Source organism: Hibiscus syriacus, unplaced genomic scaffold (assembly GCF_006381635.1).
Source record: "Hibiscus syriacus cultivar Baekdansim isolate YM2019G1 unplaced genomic scaffold, ASM638163v2 tig00000340_pilon, whole genome shotgun sequence".
NCBI lineage: Eukaryota > Viridiplantae > Streptophyta > Magnoliopsida > Malvales > Malvaceae > Hibiscus > Hibiscus syriacus.
In genome coordinates, this window is record NW_024061783.1 from 3,332,707 (window position 1) to 3,346,428 (window position 13,722).

The 13,722-nt window shown below is 36.8% G+C and overlaps 5 protein-coding genes across 6 annotated transcripts; 2 read left to right on the forward strand and 3 right to left on the reverse strand.

Moving 5' to 3' along the window:
• Positions 1 to 257: 257 nt before the first annotated feature.
• LOC120190258 (putative disease resistance protein At3g14460) lies at positions 258 to 2,045 on the reverse strand. The gene is made up of 3 exons (XM_039193389.1): positions 1,829 to 2,045; positions 490 to 1,581; positions 258 to 355 (listed from the first exon to the last, which is right to left on the reverse strand). Exons 1-3 carry the CDS (start codon positions 2,043 to 2,045, stop codon positions 258 to 260), a joined length of 1,407 nt encoding a protein of 468 aa, XP_039049320.1.
• Positions 2,046 to 2,050: 5 nt separating this feature from the next.
• On the reverse strand, positions 2,051 to 3,827 carry LOC120190354 (putative disease resistance RPP13-like protein 1). The gene is made up of 3 exons (XM_039193474.1): positions 3,690 to 3,827; positions 2,979 to 3,474; positions 2,051 to 2,907 (listed from the first exon to the last, which is right to left on the reverse strand). Exons 1-3 carry the CDS (start codon positions 3,825 to 3,827, stop codon positions 2,051 to 2,053), a joined length of 1,491 nt encoding a protein of 496 aa, XP_039049405.1.
• A 563-nt stretch (positions 3,828 to 4,390) lies between these two features.
• LOC120196119 (chaperonin-like RbcX protein 2, chloroplastic) lies at positions 4,391 to 6,152 on the reverse strand. The gene is made up of 5 exons (XM_039198029.1): positions 5,730 to 6,152; positions 5,454 to 5,545; positions 5,145 to 5,202; positions 4,884 to 4,949; positions 4,391 to 4,709 (listed from the first exon to the last, which is right to left on the reverse strand). Exons 1-5 carry the CDS (start codon positions 6,012 to 6,014, stop codon positions 4,587 to 4,589), a joined length of 624 nt encoding a protein of 207 aa, XP_039053960.1. The 5' UTR covers positions 6,015 to 6,152; the 3' UTR covers positions 4,391 to 4,586.
• A 1,197-nt stretch (positions 6,153 to 7,349) lies between these two features.
• LOC120202933 (heterogeneous nuclear ribonucleoprotein F-like) lies at positions 7,350 to 8,891 on the forward strand. Of its 2 annotated transcripts, none has more exons than XM_039203288.1 (2): positions 7,350 to 7,577; positions 8,095 to 8,891. In XM_039203288.1, the coding sequence occupies exons 1-2, from the start codon at positions 7,564 to 7,566 to the stop codon at positions 8,861 to 8,863; spliced, it is 783 nt and encodes a 260-aa protein (XP_039059219.1). In that variant the 5' UTR covers positions 7,350 to 7,563; the 3' UTR covers positions 8,864 to 8,891. The 2 variants fall into 2 exon arrangements, with proteins under 2 accessions (XP_039059219.1, XP_039059224.1); XM_039203293.1 differs by lacking the exon at positions 7,350 to 7,577 and having other exon boundaries at positions 8,172 to 8,226; positions 8,331 to 8,891.
• A 2,730-nt stretch (positions 8,892 to 11,621) lies between these two features.
• On the forward strand, positions 11,622 to 12,598 carry LOC120196220 (cyclin-dependent protein kinase inhibitor SMR9-like). The gene has a single exon (XM_039198098.1). The coding sequence runs from the start codon at positions 11,975 to 11,977 to the stop codon at positions 12,335 to 12,337; it is 363 nt and encodes a 120-aa protein (XP_039054029.1). The 5' UTR covers positions 11,622 to 11,974; the 3' UTR covers positions 12,338 to 12,598.
• The last annotated feature ends 1,124 nt before the right edge of the window (positions 12,599 to 13,722 follow it).

A 13,722-nucleotide genomic window follows, 5' to 3' on the forward strand; every position in this document is an offset into this window, starting at 1 on the left:
GACAGAGACAACAAGAAATTTCACTATAACAAGATGAAGATTACAAGTGTTCTCTCACTCGAAACACAACCCGAAATCTCACAACTCTTACCCTGGGAGAAAACCCGACTCTCAACTTGAAACTCTCTTAACTCTCAAACTCTTTCTACTTGAGTTTTGGTTTGTATAACAAGTGAAAAGGTAAGGGGTATTTATAGTTGTGAAAGAGGGACTGAAATGAAAATTTTCCTAACTAAAGGACCTAAAAGGCGAATTGATCATTGTTGCAAATTGGCAATTTTCAACCCACCAGCTTGCTGTGCAGCTACCTTTGACAATTGCTTACAATTTGCACCGTTTGTCCCATTGTCTTCATCTAGAAGGAAACAACAAACCCCTTTGAATTCAAGCCACGTCTAACAGTGAGACATTAGAGTGTTTTGGTGTTGAGTGATGTCAAGTTGGGAACTTCATTAATGTAAAGAAATGCAAGTGTTGAAGGTAGGAAACCTTCCTCTGGAAAAGAATCATTGCCTTCACATTGTCCACGGATACTGAATTGTTCAAGTGAGATTAGCTGCTGCAAGTCCCAGTCCATGAGGTTTGCGGTTAACTTTTCGCAGAAGGAGACTGAAAACGAGTTTAGCTTCGAAGGCAAACCACCTGCAGGAAAGGACTGGAGTTCTGGACAGTTGCATATCTTCATTGAGTTGAGTGATGGAAGAAATGAGTGCATATTTTCAGGCAGTGATTTTAGCTCCATACTGTCCGAAACTTCGAGGACCGTGGGATTAGGAATATGCAGTCCGCCTGCAGGAAACGACTCAAACTTCGGGCATAAACTGATTCTGAGGGAGCTGAGAGCTGGAAGAACTTGATTAGGCCCCTCTGCAACTGAAAGAGAATTTAGATTACATCCTCGTATTTGAAGATGATTAAGTTTAGGGAATGATTGTAGGTGAAAGGACTTCAGAGAATAGCAGCTAAATGATATCTGCAATGTTTGCAAGGAGCCATAACTTGAGCACATAGGCGATTCTAGTCTCTTGCACCTCATGACATCGTGTCTTTTCAAAGTCGATGACGTTGCATCTTGAAGCATCGACATAAATGGGCAATCACAGATTTTCTGTTCTTGTAAAAGAAGGCAATGCATTATCCCTGCAGGTAGAGATTCGAGTGTGGAGAATCCTCTGATTGTAAACTTGTGCAGTCTAGGCACAATATGCTTCACAGACACCTTATCTGAATATCCCAAATGCAATTCGTAGATGGTTGGAGCTTGTGGAAGTGAAACCAGAAGTTGCTGACAATCGATGATCATTAGTTTTCTCAATGAAGGAAGGTAGTTCGGCAGTGTCCCGCTCAGCCGTGGACATTTCCGTATATGAAGCTCTCGAAGACATGGAAAATGTCCTTCAACATCTTTCTCAAAGAAAGTCCATTCCTGCCACTCCAACATCCTCTCAAACCATAAAATTTCAAGACTCCTAAAGGGCTTGACAGTAGATAATTCATTTCCATAGAGCTCAACTCCAACTGTCTCAACCGCATCAAATCCAATGATATAGTGCTCTTCGAGTAATGGTAGTTGCCCAACTGCTGGTCAGAAGAAGCAGTATTTACAATGGCTAAGCCGCAAAGACACCATATTCGAGAATGAACAATCCCCTAACCAATCAGGAAACTTGGTGCCCCCATAGGATTCAAAGGACAGCTTTTCCAAGTTCGTATGAGGTCGAACCATGCTCAATCCGTCTCTTTCGTTCGATGTATCAAGAGTGTGACCACTCCATTTCAATACCAACCCAGTAAGGTACTCTATCTTTAATTTTTGCATGCAGAGCACCTCTTGGATTGACAATATTTTGAAGATTGAAAATAGTTAGACTGCCCCTAAGTTGCTGAAGCTCCCCCAATTCCGAAATGCTAGATCCACCATGGTGCCCCAAAATGAATGCAGATAGTGTTTGTAGACTTGCGAATTTGCTTATCTGTAGTGGCATCTCTTTGATTCCTAGTGTCCCGGTAATATCGAGGTGACGCAATTTGATGAGTCTTGCCATTTGGTTTAGCAACTCGAGGAGTGAGACACATCCGCTAATAACAGTGTCAGCAGATTATACAAAGCACAAACGGATTCCAGTAGTCTCGTAATTTCAGTGTAGGACAGATCCAAATAGCGGAGAAGTTGCAAGTCTCCTATTGAAGCTGGCAACCCTTTTATGTTATCATACCTGGACAACGTTAAAACTCTCAAGCATTTTAAGGTTATCAATAGATCATGATAGACTTCGTATGGTAGTGTTTCAAACCAATGAAAGGGTTTTAGAGGTAGGAAGGTCCGCAGACACTTCGTTTCATTAAAGGCATCGGACATTCGAAGATTGTCGTAACTGGTTCTTGTATACGAAAAATGTTGAACCGTCTTTCGGATTTCGTTAGAATCATGAACCCCTAACATACAAAACCCTTGGGAGACAAATTCGGCTAAATCATGAATGAGATCATGCATGACAAAGAGCTTTCTAGTGCCACTTGATTGTTGGAAGAAAGGTCTTGATCGTAGATTGTTGAAGTACTCGACTCCTACATCTTCCGGCCTCTTGTTTCGTATTATTTGTGACAGTAATCCTTCGGCCATCCACAATAGGACCAGGTTCTCAATCTCAAAATCATAATCCTTGGGGAATGTGGCACAATATGCAAAGCATCTCTTCAGATGTGAAGGCAGATAATGGTAGCTTAAGAGTAAAGCAGGAACGATATTGTCATCGGCTTTAGATAAATCCCCCAGATTGCCCTCTAAAACATTCCGCCATTCGCTGACATCCCTTTTGGATCGAAGGAGACCTCCAACTGTTTTGGCTGCTAAAGGTATGCCATGGCATTCACAAACAACAACCAGCATTGTTCGTCTGCCAATTGCTGCAGGTGATAAGGAGTGGTGAGCATAATTGACGCAACGCTTTCGTTCCGTGTTGTGACAATGATCTTACTTCCTCGAGAACCATGGGTCAAGGGTCTCTTCAAGGCCTCCCAATGGACATAATTCTTATTCCAAACATCATCTAGGACTAGAAGAAATTTCTTATCCATCAAACATTCAGCCAGCTTAACTTGAAGCAAATTGAGTTCCCCAACATCACAACTCAAACAAGTGATTCCCTCGAGAATTGCTTTTGTCACTCGAAAAGCATCAAAATTCTCTGAAAAACAAACCCAGATTTTCATATCAAACTTAAACAAAGCCTCCATTTTGTTGTCATTGTAAACAATCTGAGCAAGAGTTGTCTTCCCAAACCCACCCATGCCAACTATAGCAACAACCCCAATCCCATAACCACTCGAATCATCTGTGTTCAACAACTTCGTTATAGCTTCTTTATCACCATCTCTCCCATACACACTGGATTCATCCACCAAGGAAGTGGCTGGTAATTTCCTCAAACACTTTCCACCAAACCCTTTTCTCAAAGAAAGAACATCTTTTGTCTTTCAAGATACTCAGCTCTCTCTAGAATCCCTACCAGCTTAGATTTAGTTCTCTTATGAAATGGGTTTAGTGAAGTGAAAAACCTGCGTACCTTGGTCGTGTTGGTTTGGTGTTCAGCTTCGAGCTTCCATCGCAAAGCTTCGGTCGAAACTTCATCTAGGAGATCCTCTGCATCATAAACGGCGTCTTTAACCTCGTTGAGTCACTTCTTTACGTTGTAGTTCATGATTTGTTTGGCTTCTGCATCGTCCAGAACGGCGTTGATCGACAACAATGTAGCTTCCAGCATTTGGAACAATGGGCAGTTCAGTTTTTCTACCCTGATGAAGTCTATGACTTCAGGAGAAGCCATTCTATCGAACAGGACTTGGAGAAAAGCAGAAAGGAAAGCTCTCACCGGCCATTCTATTGAAGAATTGTAGGAGAAAACAAGTGGTTTGCGTTGCAGAGAGGAAATCTGGAAATCTGGTCACGTAATAAAACAAGGCTTTTAAGCAGGTCGATGCTTACTAAGTCTACGATGGCGGCCATTTCTATGGCAGTAAATGTATATAACCCACCGTTGAATTTAGGAAACATGTGTGTACAGTTATCAAAACTTGGAGTTTACTTACTTTTAACCTTTTGACTTTATAGCTCAATATTCAACTCATGCCTTAGTGTCGAAGAGAGTATCTTTTCTTGATCCGGATTCAAACTGTTACGTGAATATTATCCTGTAATCATTCAGATTCAAAAGATTGACAGGATGAAATGCAGTGCTCATACTGATTATTACGACTATTATCTTAATGCTTTCGATTCTTTTTATTATTTATGAAAGATTGCTTAACTGAATTTTTGCCTTTATTTTACTTAAAACAAGTGGAATATTAAATTGAACTATTACACACTAAATACCCTTGCCGAAGTTAATTGAATGAACAAGTTGAAATGGCTACCTTCCCTTCCAATGCAAAATCATGGATAATATTTAATAATCTGAATGCACAATCCATAGTATACAGAGCTGGAAACTATATTTAAGCAAACACAGTAATTCTACAGAAATGTCAGCCAAGGCTGTATCAAAAGAGAGAAGAAATGCCAATGGATGGCAATGGCATCCCCTTCAGCCAATCTTGTCAGGGTTTGTGTCATCGGAGGGCCAAACCACAGTTTCCATTAGCCGCTCGCGCATCAGTTCCAAGTTCTCTTCCGAAATCTTATTGTATATTTGAGCATGATCGCATTTCTATACCAATATATAAACACATAACGTCAGAAGATACTTCGATCACTGGCCCAGAATTTCATATTAGGGGAAGGGAATAATCTTCCCGTCAAACTCCTTTGATCCACCCCTAAAATCAAGTGTTGTTCAGCATCAAATGTAAAAGCTAGTAAGAGGGTTTTTTTTATCATTTACCTTAATCCATTTCCCATACAAATGAAGCCTTGTTATCATCACTCTCTCAGCAAGCTCTTGATTCTCCTGTCAATACCAAATACACGGTTCCATATGAGGTTAGCTTGTTTGATATTAGATACCATCCGACTTCTAATTTGTTCTGATCTAAATCTATTAGTTGGAGATTACTAGGTAGTTAAGTTTACTTGAAGAAGACAATATTTGTAAGAAGAAACTATTGAAGTACATAAAAGAGAAATGAATGTTTAAAACTGGTACCTTCCCGAGCCTGCGTAAGAAAAGTTTGCCATCGCTGGGCTTATTTGATGCAACGTACCTGCCAAAATCAAACTTATTGGAAGAGAACGATACTAACAACATCATAATATCACACACCTTTCTTTATGTCCACATTCTGTTTCAAGTTTACAACATTTCAATCCTTTTCGGTTCTTTTTAAATTCAGATTTTCAGGGTCAGATTCATTTTGCCACCTCTGAATTATAGCCCAATTTGCCACAATCATGGCAGGGAACAGTGCAATCGGAAGCATATACAAAGTGGGGGGAAACCAGATATGCAACTTACTGATAAAACCATGTATATTTTGGAGGATTCATTTCATAAAGCTGATTAAGAACAGTCCTCACTGCTTTGTATGTGAAGTAATTGAGTAATTGCTGCATGCACAAAAAAAGAACATTATAAAAAAAAAAGAGCATCGACTTTTTTAACAACATTTGCACCTGAACGAGGCCTCGGAGCTAAAAGAGATATCGAATTTAAGCAGTTACATATGCTAAATATGTGTGCTTCGTCAATAATCAAGAATAATTTTAAACAAATACTAATATGTAATCTCACCTTTTGAACATCACCGAAAGTTTCTTCGTACTGCCCTCCCAAATTATCAACAACCACTAGCCCACGGTCCTTGCGCTGCTTCCTCCAACCCTTGTTAAAAATCATCTTGGAAGACAGCCTCCAATCAGGCCATGAACCGACGAAGGAGCTGCCTAATTCGACCGAACCGGGCCTTGCCTTTCTTTTCAGGCCGATGGTGTCGGATGGCAATGCTTCCAGGCACAAACAAGGACCGGCCTGAGACTCCATGACTGATGAACTCACCACGGATAAAGCCCCCACCATCTTTGTTGGTGAACTCGGCTCAAACCCGATGAGCTGATCAGTGTGACTCGAGATTGAGGGGCAAAGATGTACAATTGAAGAAAATGGAAAGTATTGTTTGTGCAGGGGGGGGAGTTGAAGGTTAACCACACAGTTTTTGATGTCCAAATTTGTCTGGATTTGGTTTAAGACACGAAACCAAGAGGTAGGTTCTTTTGTGTTTGGATTTTTCCATATTGGTGAACCAACTTGTGTGAATCTTCTTCAATGAATCTTTGGTCAGTATACATACATACATACATACATACATACATACATACATACATACATACATACATACATACATACATACATACATACATACATACATACATACATACATACATACATACATACATACATACATACATACATACATACATACATACATACATACATACATACATATACATATGTATATATATATATATTGTAACGTTGATTGTAACATTATGGCTTAAAACGTAAAGTATCTTTTAAAAACGATAATACTAGAAATTAATTTTATTAAATAAACTAATAAATAATAAGATAAAAAAAATTATAATCTGAAAAACAAAGATAAAAACAAATTATAAATGCAGATTAAATATCATCAACATCGACAATAATAATGTGTAGACAATAAATTTTATCATAATTCAACTGAGATATAGATAATTATAAGAATATGTTAATATAAAAGAATCAATTCAATAATCTAAAATATAGATAAACCTATTAATAGTTGTAGTACCTGTTTAGAATTTATTTTAATCATTGGCAAAACACATTCGTAAGCGAAACTATTTAAAGTCAGAACATTTAGAATATATAACACTGTTTTTAATCATTGAGACTACGTAATAGGTTCGTACCTATGGTATAATTAAATATTTATTATTTAAAAGGGTAAACTACGTGTTTAGTATATAAACTATCAGTTTTAATCCGTTTTAGTATCAAAACTTTTGATTATTTTAAAATTATACCTAACAATTAGTTTTTATTTCATTTTAGTACATCATCGTTAAACATTTAACATATTTACTATCTAAACTATCAATTTTTGTCTGTTTTAGTACCTAAACTTTATTTTTCAAAACTTAATGTTAAACTTTTAACGAAATACTAAAATAAAATAAAAACTAAACATTAAATATAATTTTAAAAATTTAAATATTAAAACTGATCGAAACTAATAATTTAGATTTTAAATACCTAATGTACCCTATTTAAAAATACGACCACAAATTCAATCCTGAAAATTTGTTGAGAAAGCCTATATCAGTAGGCTTTCAACATAGCCCAAACCATAACAAATCCAGAATGACTGCCTCCTTTGATCGTCTCCTTTTTCCTTCCATAGAAACGCAGACAAATATCGCATAAAAGGAGAAACTTCAAGTCCGGGACTTGCTCTTTTTAGAATCGCCTCATCTTTACTGATTTTAACATCTTCTTGTTTCTTATTGTTGGATAAATCACGATCTTCAGGCTCTTCTTCCTTACCCTTTTCTGTTTTCCTTAATAAAGAAAGGGAAATTTCAACATGTCCTACAGAGGGTAACATTCACTTCCCCTTCTTTCTGTTTCCTGTTTTTTTTATTCATATCTGTGATTTTATTTTATGGGTTTTCTTCTTTAAGTCTGTTCTTGAAGAGTTTCTTTAGTCTGGATTGATGGATTTTACAGTTTTGCGTTTTATCTATTTATTTTCATTTGGGATTGTTATTTAGCGCTTATAGCTATACTTTGGTTGTGATGAAAGAATGAAATAAGTGAAAAAAGGAGAGAGAGAAAGATGGGCTTCAAGCTTAAATGGTTTAAGATTATAGTTATCGTCCTTTATTTTTCCCTATTTGAATCTTAAATTATAATCAAATCGATGAATCATTTTGTAACATGGTAAGCTATGAATTTATATAAAATTAATGTCATATAATTGATTTTTCATTTTTCTTTGAAGCACTGAAAACACAAGTGTCCATTATTGCATTGTTATTTTATCGAATTTTAGTTATCTATTGAATAAGTGTTGACTGGTCTTCTTTGTTTCCTTCATGATCTTTGGAAACTGAAGTAAATATACCGATGGGGCTGATGGGCGTGAGATGGGTGCAAAACGTCAGCGGATCATCGATCAAGGCCCTTCATTCTATGGTAATTCGCCAGGTTCTAGCTTTATGTACACTGCCCCCCCTCCTCCTTACTCGTATGTTAGCCAACCTCCACCGTTCCCTGTTGTTCGACTTCGTGGTCTTCCCTTTGATTGCACAGAGGCTGATATGATTGAGTTCTTCCATGGTCTGGACATAGTTGATGTCCTGTTTGTCCATAGAAACGGCAATTTCACTGGCGAGGCTTTTTGCGTTTTTGGTTACCCTCTTCAGGTTGATTTTGCACTTCAGAAGAATAGGCAGAACATGGGCAGGAGATATGTAGAGGTTTTCAGAAGCAAGAGACAGGAATATTATAAGGCAATAGCTAATGAAGTGGCTGATGCTCGAGGCGGTTCACCTCGCAGAAGTGCCCCGAGGGCCAAATCTAGTGATGAAGCAAAGGAACCTGCTGAACATACAGGGATATTGAGATTGAGGGGATTGCCGTTTTCTGCTGGAAAAGATGATATAATAGAGTTCTTTAAAGATTTCGAGTTATCCGAGGATGCAATTCATATAGTGTTGAATTCAAAGGGGAGGTCAAGTGGGGAAGCATTCGTGGAGTTTGCGGATGCAGAAGATTCTAAAGCCGCAATGGCTAAGGATAGGATGACACTCGGGAGCCGTTATATCGAGTTGTTCCCGTCGTTTCCTGAAGAGATGGACGATGCAATTTCAAGAGGACGGTGATTTTTCTGACAATGCTCTTATTTGCTATTCTAATCCTGTCATTGTTTCTTACCATGTTTCTCTTTCCAGCTGGAATTTTCTTTGCTAGTTTTCTCGAGTCAACAGGAAGATAAAGTGTTACTATCCAAGGTCTGGCATGGGTTAAATACAAGAAGCTGCAATCTTTTATTAGGCTTTTATCTGATATGTCTAGTCTTTGATTGTGGATTGACTAAAGTTGTCGGTTACAAGTCGAATTTCGTCTGGACGGTTTAGGCCCTATTAGATGATTTGCTCTATTGGTAGTTGTAGCATTATTTACATTTTGTTAATCATAACTGTGAGATATTGTACTCTTTTGATACTTACTGGGTTATAATAATACTGTCGGAAGATTTAGCTTGTTAAGAGGCCTCATATTTACCTTCCTTTCAAGAAGAAATGTCCCAAACTGATGAACATGGTTGGAAGAACAAGCAAAGGTTGTTCTTTTTTGGGTTAAACTACCCAAAATTGATTAAAATGTTTTTACCGGTCTTTATTAGTTACTTTGGTCTTTATTTTGGTTCTTCTTACTTACGATTAAAATGTTGATGTGACATGTTTACGTGTAAGTGATAGACCTGATATAATAGGTAAAAAGGCATAAGAGATCTCTCTACTTTTGAAAAAAAAAAAGTAATGTGGTCCTTGTATTATTTTTTCTCTCAATATGGACCTCCAACTTAGAAAATAAACCTAATGTAGTTTTTTAATTAATATTTTTTTGTCGTTGATCGTTACAGTATTGATGTGGTAGTTCAACGTGTTGACGTGACAATCATGATGCTTCCATGACAGTCTAAGGTGACAGATTAACGTGACGGATAATATGACAGATTGATTAAATTAGTAACTCAAACATGATAGATGAACTGTCATGTCAACATTGTGGATTCTCACGTCAACATCGTGAATTGGCACGCCAGTACTGTAACGTTCAACAACGAAAAACATTGGCCAAAGGGTCACATTGAGTTTGTTTTATGAGTTGGAGGGTCATATTAAAGAAAAAAAATACGATGATCGCTTTAATTTTTTTTTTTCAAAAATTCATGGACCTATAATACACTTTTACCGATATAATATTGTGTCAAGAAAAATCTAATAATACCTCCTCTCTAGGTTTTGACAATTGCAATCTAATAATTTATGGAAATTCAACTGATCCCGGCAAAAGATAGAAAATGTTAAGATGATTATTCAAATAAATGTTAAAAAATCTAATAAATGCTTATTTTACTTGTTTCCTCGGTTAATTGTCCGTCCAGCTCAGTTGGTAGAGTACAAGGCTCTTAACCTTCGGGTCGTGGGATCGAGTCCCACGAGGGATAATTCATAATTTGGAGGTCTCCACAGAAACTACTCTCAACCTGACGTTGGGATCATTCCGGTCCAATATAATTGGAAGGATCAGCTGAAGGGATCATTCCGGTTCAGTTTTTAGAATCATGAAATTGAAGTACTACATTGAGAAACTAAAGGGTCAAGGGTACAGTAAGTTAAGGGCATGATTATTCAAGGGTGTATTTGGTTGGGGGAATGTGAGATTCTTCCGAGAATGTGAGATTCCCCCGAGAATGTAATCCACATTCTCCCGTTTGGTTGGACGAGAATGTCATTCTCGGTAATTTTATATTACCAATAGTAGATTTTTTTGGGTATATTATCGGGAATGTCATTACCTCCATTCCTTTAGGTATTGTAATATTATCGGCGTTTTTGGACTATAATGCCCTTAAATTTTTATTTTTTTTCAAAAATATCATTCTTCTGTCATTGAATAATAAAAATTCTACGAATGTTAAATTACAAATTTATCCTTAAATTATTTTAGATTTACAAAAAAAAAATCTATAATTAAAATTTTATATGAAGTTCATGGGTTAAAATAAAATTTTACCCTTTCATTAAACCTTTTTTATATTTTTTATTTTGTAAAAAAATTATATAAATATTATGAATTTAATTTTTTAAAGAAAATATATAAATATTTTACAACTTGTAATATTGTACAAATATATAATAAGGACAGTTTGGTCAAATATACATTCCAATAATCTTTTATTCCTTTAACCAAACACGGCAAGCTTACATTCCTGCTAAACTAACCAAACAAAAAATATAACATTCTCAGTAATTCTATTCTCTGGTAATCTTTTATTTACACTGGTAATCTTACATTCCGTGAACCAAACGCACATTATGAAAGAAAGTACATTTTTCCCCAGGTTTTTCAAAGGCCCAAGATATGTGCTCAATTACACTTCTAGGGCAGGCAGGGTCAACTAAACACAATACGTTGGCTTTTGGTGGATAGGTTAATAAGTAGAGGATCAAAATAAAATGATGATATTGATAGTTTAAGAGATTATATATAAAATTTAGATATTAATTTAGAATAAGAATAATAACTTAAAGATTAGTATATAATATTTAAAATAAGGACCAGACAAATTATCTCTCTTCCTTTCCTTGCCCTTTCGGCCTTTCCTCACTACGCCAATGGTTAGGGCAGCGGTCACCCCTGCCCTAAATTTTCCCACTCAGATATTAACGCTCAACGCTTGTGAGTTTGTGAAAGAATCTCTCATGAGTTTCATGTTCCATAACTCGGTCTTCTTCCTAGTAGTTTGATTTCCTTTTGTGTTTCACAACAAAACCTAAGTTCATCCCTAATCCTCTTCAAGTTTCATCCCTAATCCTCTTCAAGTTCCTTTTATTGGAGTGTAACAATTATTCCCCAATATGTATTTCTTCAGTACTTAATCTGATTTTTGCTGCTGATCTCAGTTTTTGGTTTTTCTCTCTGTATCATCATCTTCTTCTTCTTCAACTGATCCATTTTTGGTGTCTTTCAAAAGTTTGAGCTTCTAAAGGAATTATTTACTTACCTTTTTCTCATTACCACTTTTCAGTCAAATTTAGTTAAAGTTTTCACTAGGTTTAACTGTTCAAGAAGTACTGGGATGACAGTTTCTTCTCTTGGAGTTGGATCTCTTCATTCACCCTGGAAATTTACTTGTTAAAGTTCTTCGACTTGTTCTCTCTTTCTGCCAGTTTTAGTACTTCAAGTTTCTTAATTCTCTTCCAATGGCACCCACCAGCAGAAGAGGCAAAGCCAGCAAGCCACTAAGAACCCATTACAAAAGGAAGCTTGAACAGCCAAGTACTATTCAAAAGGCACCATCTTCCACCACGAGTTCAGATAATCTTCCCAAGATCGAGGGATTCGATATCGAACGAGTCGATGATACCTCCACTAGTACTACTAGTCCATATTCTACCCCGAAAGCTCGGCGGTTTCGGATACCGGAGATCGATACATGCCCTCCGGCACCGAAGAAACAAAGGGTTCTCTCCAATTACTCATTGCAAAGAACACCTATTGCTTTCTTTGCTCCTCCGGATTTAGAGCTGTTCTTCTTTTTCGCACGTAGGGATATCTCAGTCTGATCAATAGTTTTAAGATTAGGTGTTTCTTCTATTTGATTTATTTTGAAGTTTGATTTCATTGAGTATAGTTTTAAGAACCTATGAGTGATTTAGGAGGAGGAACAAGAAAAAAGTTGGTAGCTATTTTGCTTACTTTTGAGGGCAAATTTTGTTGGGTTTTCAAATTTGTAGGGTATTGCTAATCACTACATTTGTAGGGTATTGCTGACTTTTGGAAGAGTGCAATATTGTAATATGTGGGTGTAATTTGAAGGTTTTTTAAGTGTGATTTTTGTTTGTTTAAGTCAACTTTAGAAAGTGAAAGAATACATTCTTCTTCCTCTATTGTGCAATTCCTTGATTATATTATTATATGGTTGGTTTGATTTGTGTGGCATCTTATGGTGCAATTCAAGGCAATAAGTTTTTAGTGAACACCACTTTGATTTGAGATGAAAACACACTTTGTTTTTTCTATGCTTTTTGTTGGACACCTCAAACAAACAATTACATAGAAACTCTTGTGGGGAAAAACTAAACAGATTAGAGACTTGATTAATGGCTAAATTAGTGAAATTTGAGGGTCCCCCACCACCCCAAACACCCTTTGATTGTGATCTAAATGAATAAAAAAGAGTTCGGCAAAGGGTGATGCCCTGCATATTCTACTTTAGGAATGAGGACACTTGAAATCTTTTGAAAGTTTTGAGTTCTACCCATTTATTATTTGCATCGCGGTCGTCTTTCGGTTGGGTCCGGAATTGAGCTACGACTTGTATGAAATGGTTAGAGTCGCCACCTATCATTTTAAAATAAATATTTAGGCTGATCGGACACCATTTTACCTGATCTGCATTTCACCAGAAATGTGTCGGGTTCGGGAGTCGGTTACAGTCAAGGAATGATTAGCACCCTTGAACCACCCTTTCGATACCAATTAATTTTTCGGTTGTCTTAAATCGCGAAAATTAAAATTAAAATTTAAAAATTCAATTTGAACTACTTACCTTTGATTGATTGAAATTACCCCAATTTGAACTACTTACCTTTGATTGATTGAAATTACCCCTCCGATCGTCGAGGCTCTCTTTCTGCCAGTGAAGAAAACGAAGGGTTCTTTTTAAGGTGAGGTAAGACGTTTTGATTCAATTTTCCCCCGATATTTTTGAATCGAAAACTCTCTATTTTTTGGGTTCCTCAATTGGTCCAATCATTGGATTTAGGGTTTGAAAAAAATGGCTTCTTTCTCTTATTTTTCGAATGGCTATGGAATTCTTTCCTCTTCGTTTCTTTTTTCGATCCCCCCTTCAAAGGCTTCGGGTTTCCCAAATGACTTGCACCCTTGTTTCGAATGATTGTCCCTCTCCGAATCCTCTGTATTTCTCTCGTATTTTTCGTGTATTTCC

Excerpts from the sequence above, each read along its gene's own strand:
- LOC120190354 (XM_039193474.1), bottom strand. The coding sequence starts at position 3,827 with ATGGCTTCTCCTGAAGTCATAGACTTCATCAGGGTAGAAAAACTGAAC. Across the intron at positions 3,475-3,689 it reads AACAAATCATGAACTACAAC|ACAAAAGATGTTCTTTCTTT; the intron begins GTAAAGAAGTGA and ends GTATCTTGAAAG. Across the intron at positions 2,908-2,978 it reads GACCCATGGTTCTCGAGGAA|CAATTGGCAGACGAACAATG; the intron begins GTAAGATCATTG and ends TATCACCTGCAG.
- LOC120196220 (XM_039198098.1), top strand. The coding sequence starts at position 11,975 with ATGGCACCCACCAGCAGAAGAGGCAAAGCCAGCAAGCCACTAAGAACC.
- LOC120196119 (XM_039198029.1), bottom strand. The coding sequence starts at position 6,014 with ATGGTGGGGGCTTTATCCGTGGTGAGTTCATCAGTCATGGAGTCTCAG. Across the intron at positions 5,203-5,453 it reads AAATATACATGGTTTTATCA|GTACGTTGCATCAAATAAGC; the intron begins GTAAGTTGCATA and ends TGATTTTGGCAG. Across the intron at positions 4,710-4,883 it reads TGTATGGGAAATGGATTAAG|AAATGCGATCATGCTCAAAT; the intron begins GTAAATGATAAA and ends ATATTGGTATAG.
- LOC120190258 (XM_039193389.1), bottom strand. The coding sequence starts at position 2,045 with ATGGCAAGACTCATCAAATTGCGTCACCTCGATATTACCGGGACACTA. Across the intron at positions 1,582-1,828 it reads AAATATTGTCAATCCAAGAG|CAGTTGGGCAACTACCATTA; the intron begins GTGCTCTGCATG and ends TCTTCTGACCAG. Across the intron at positions 356-489 it reads TGATTCTTTTCCAGAGGAAG|ATGAAGACAATGGGACAAAC; the intron begins GTTTCCTACCTT and ends GTTTCCTTCTAG.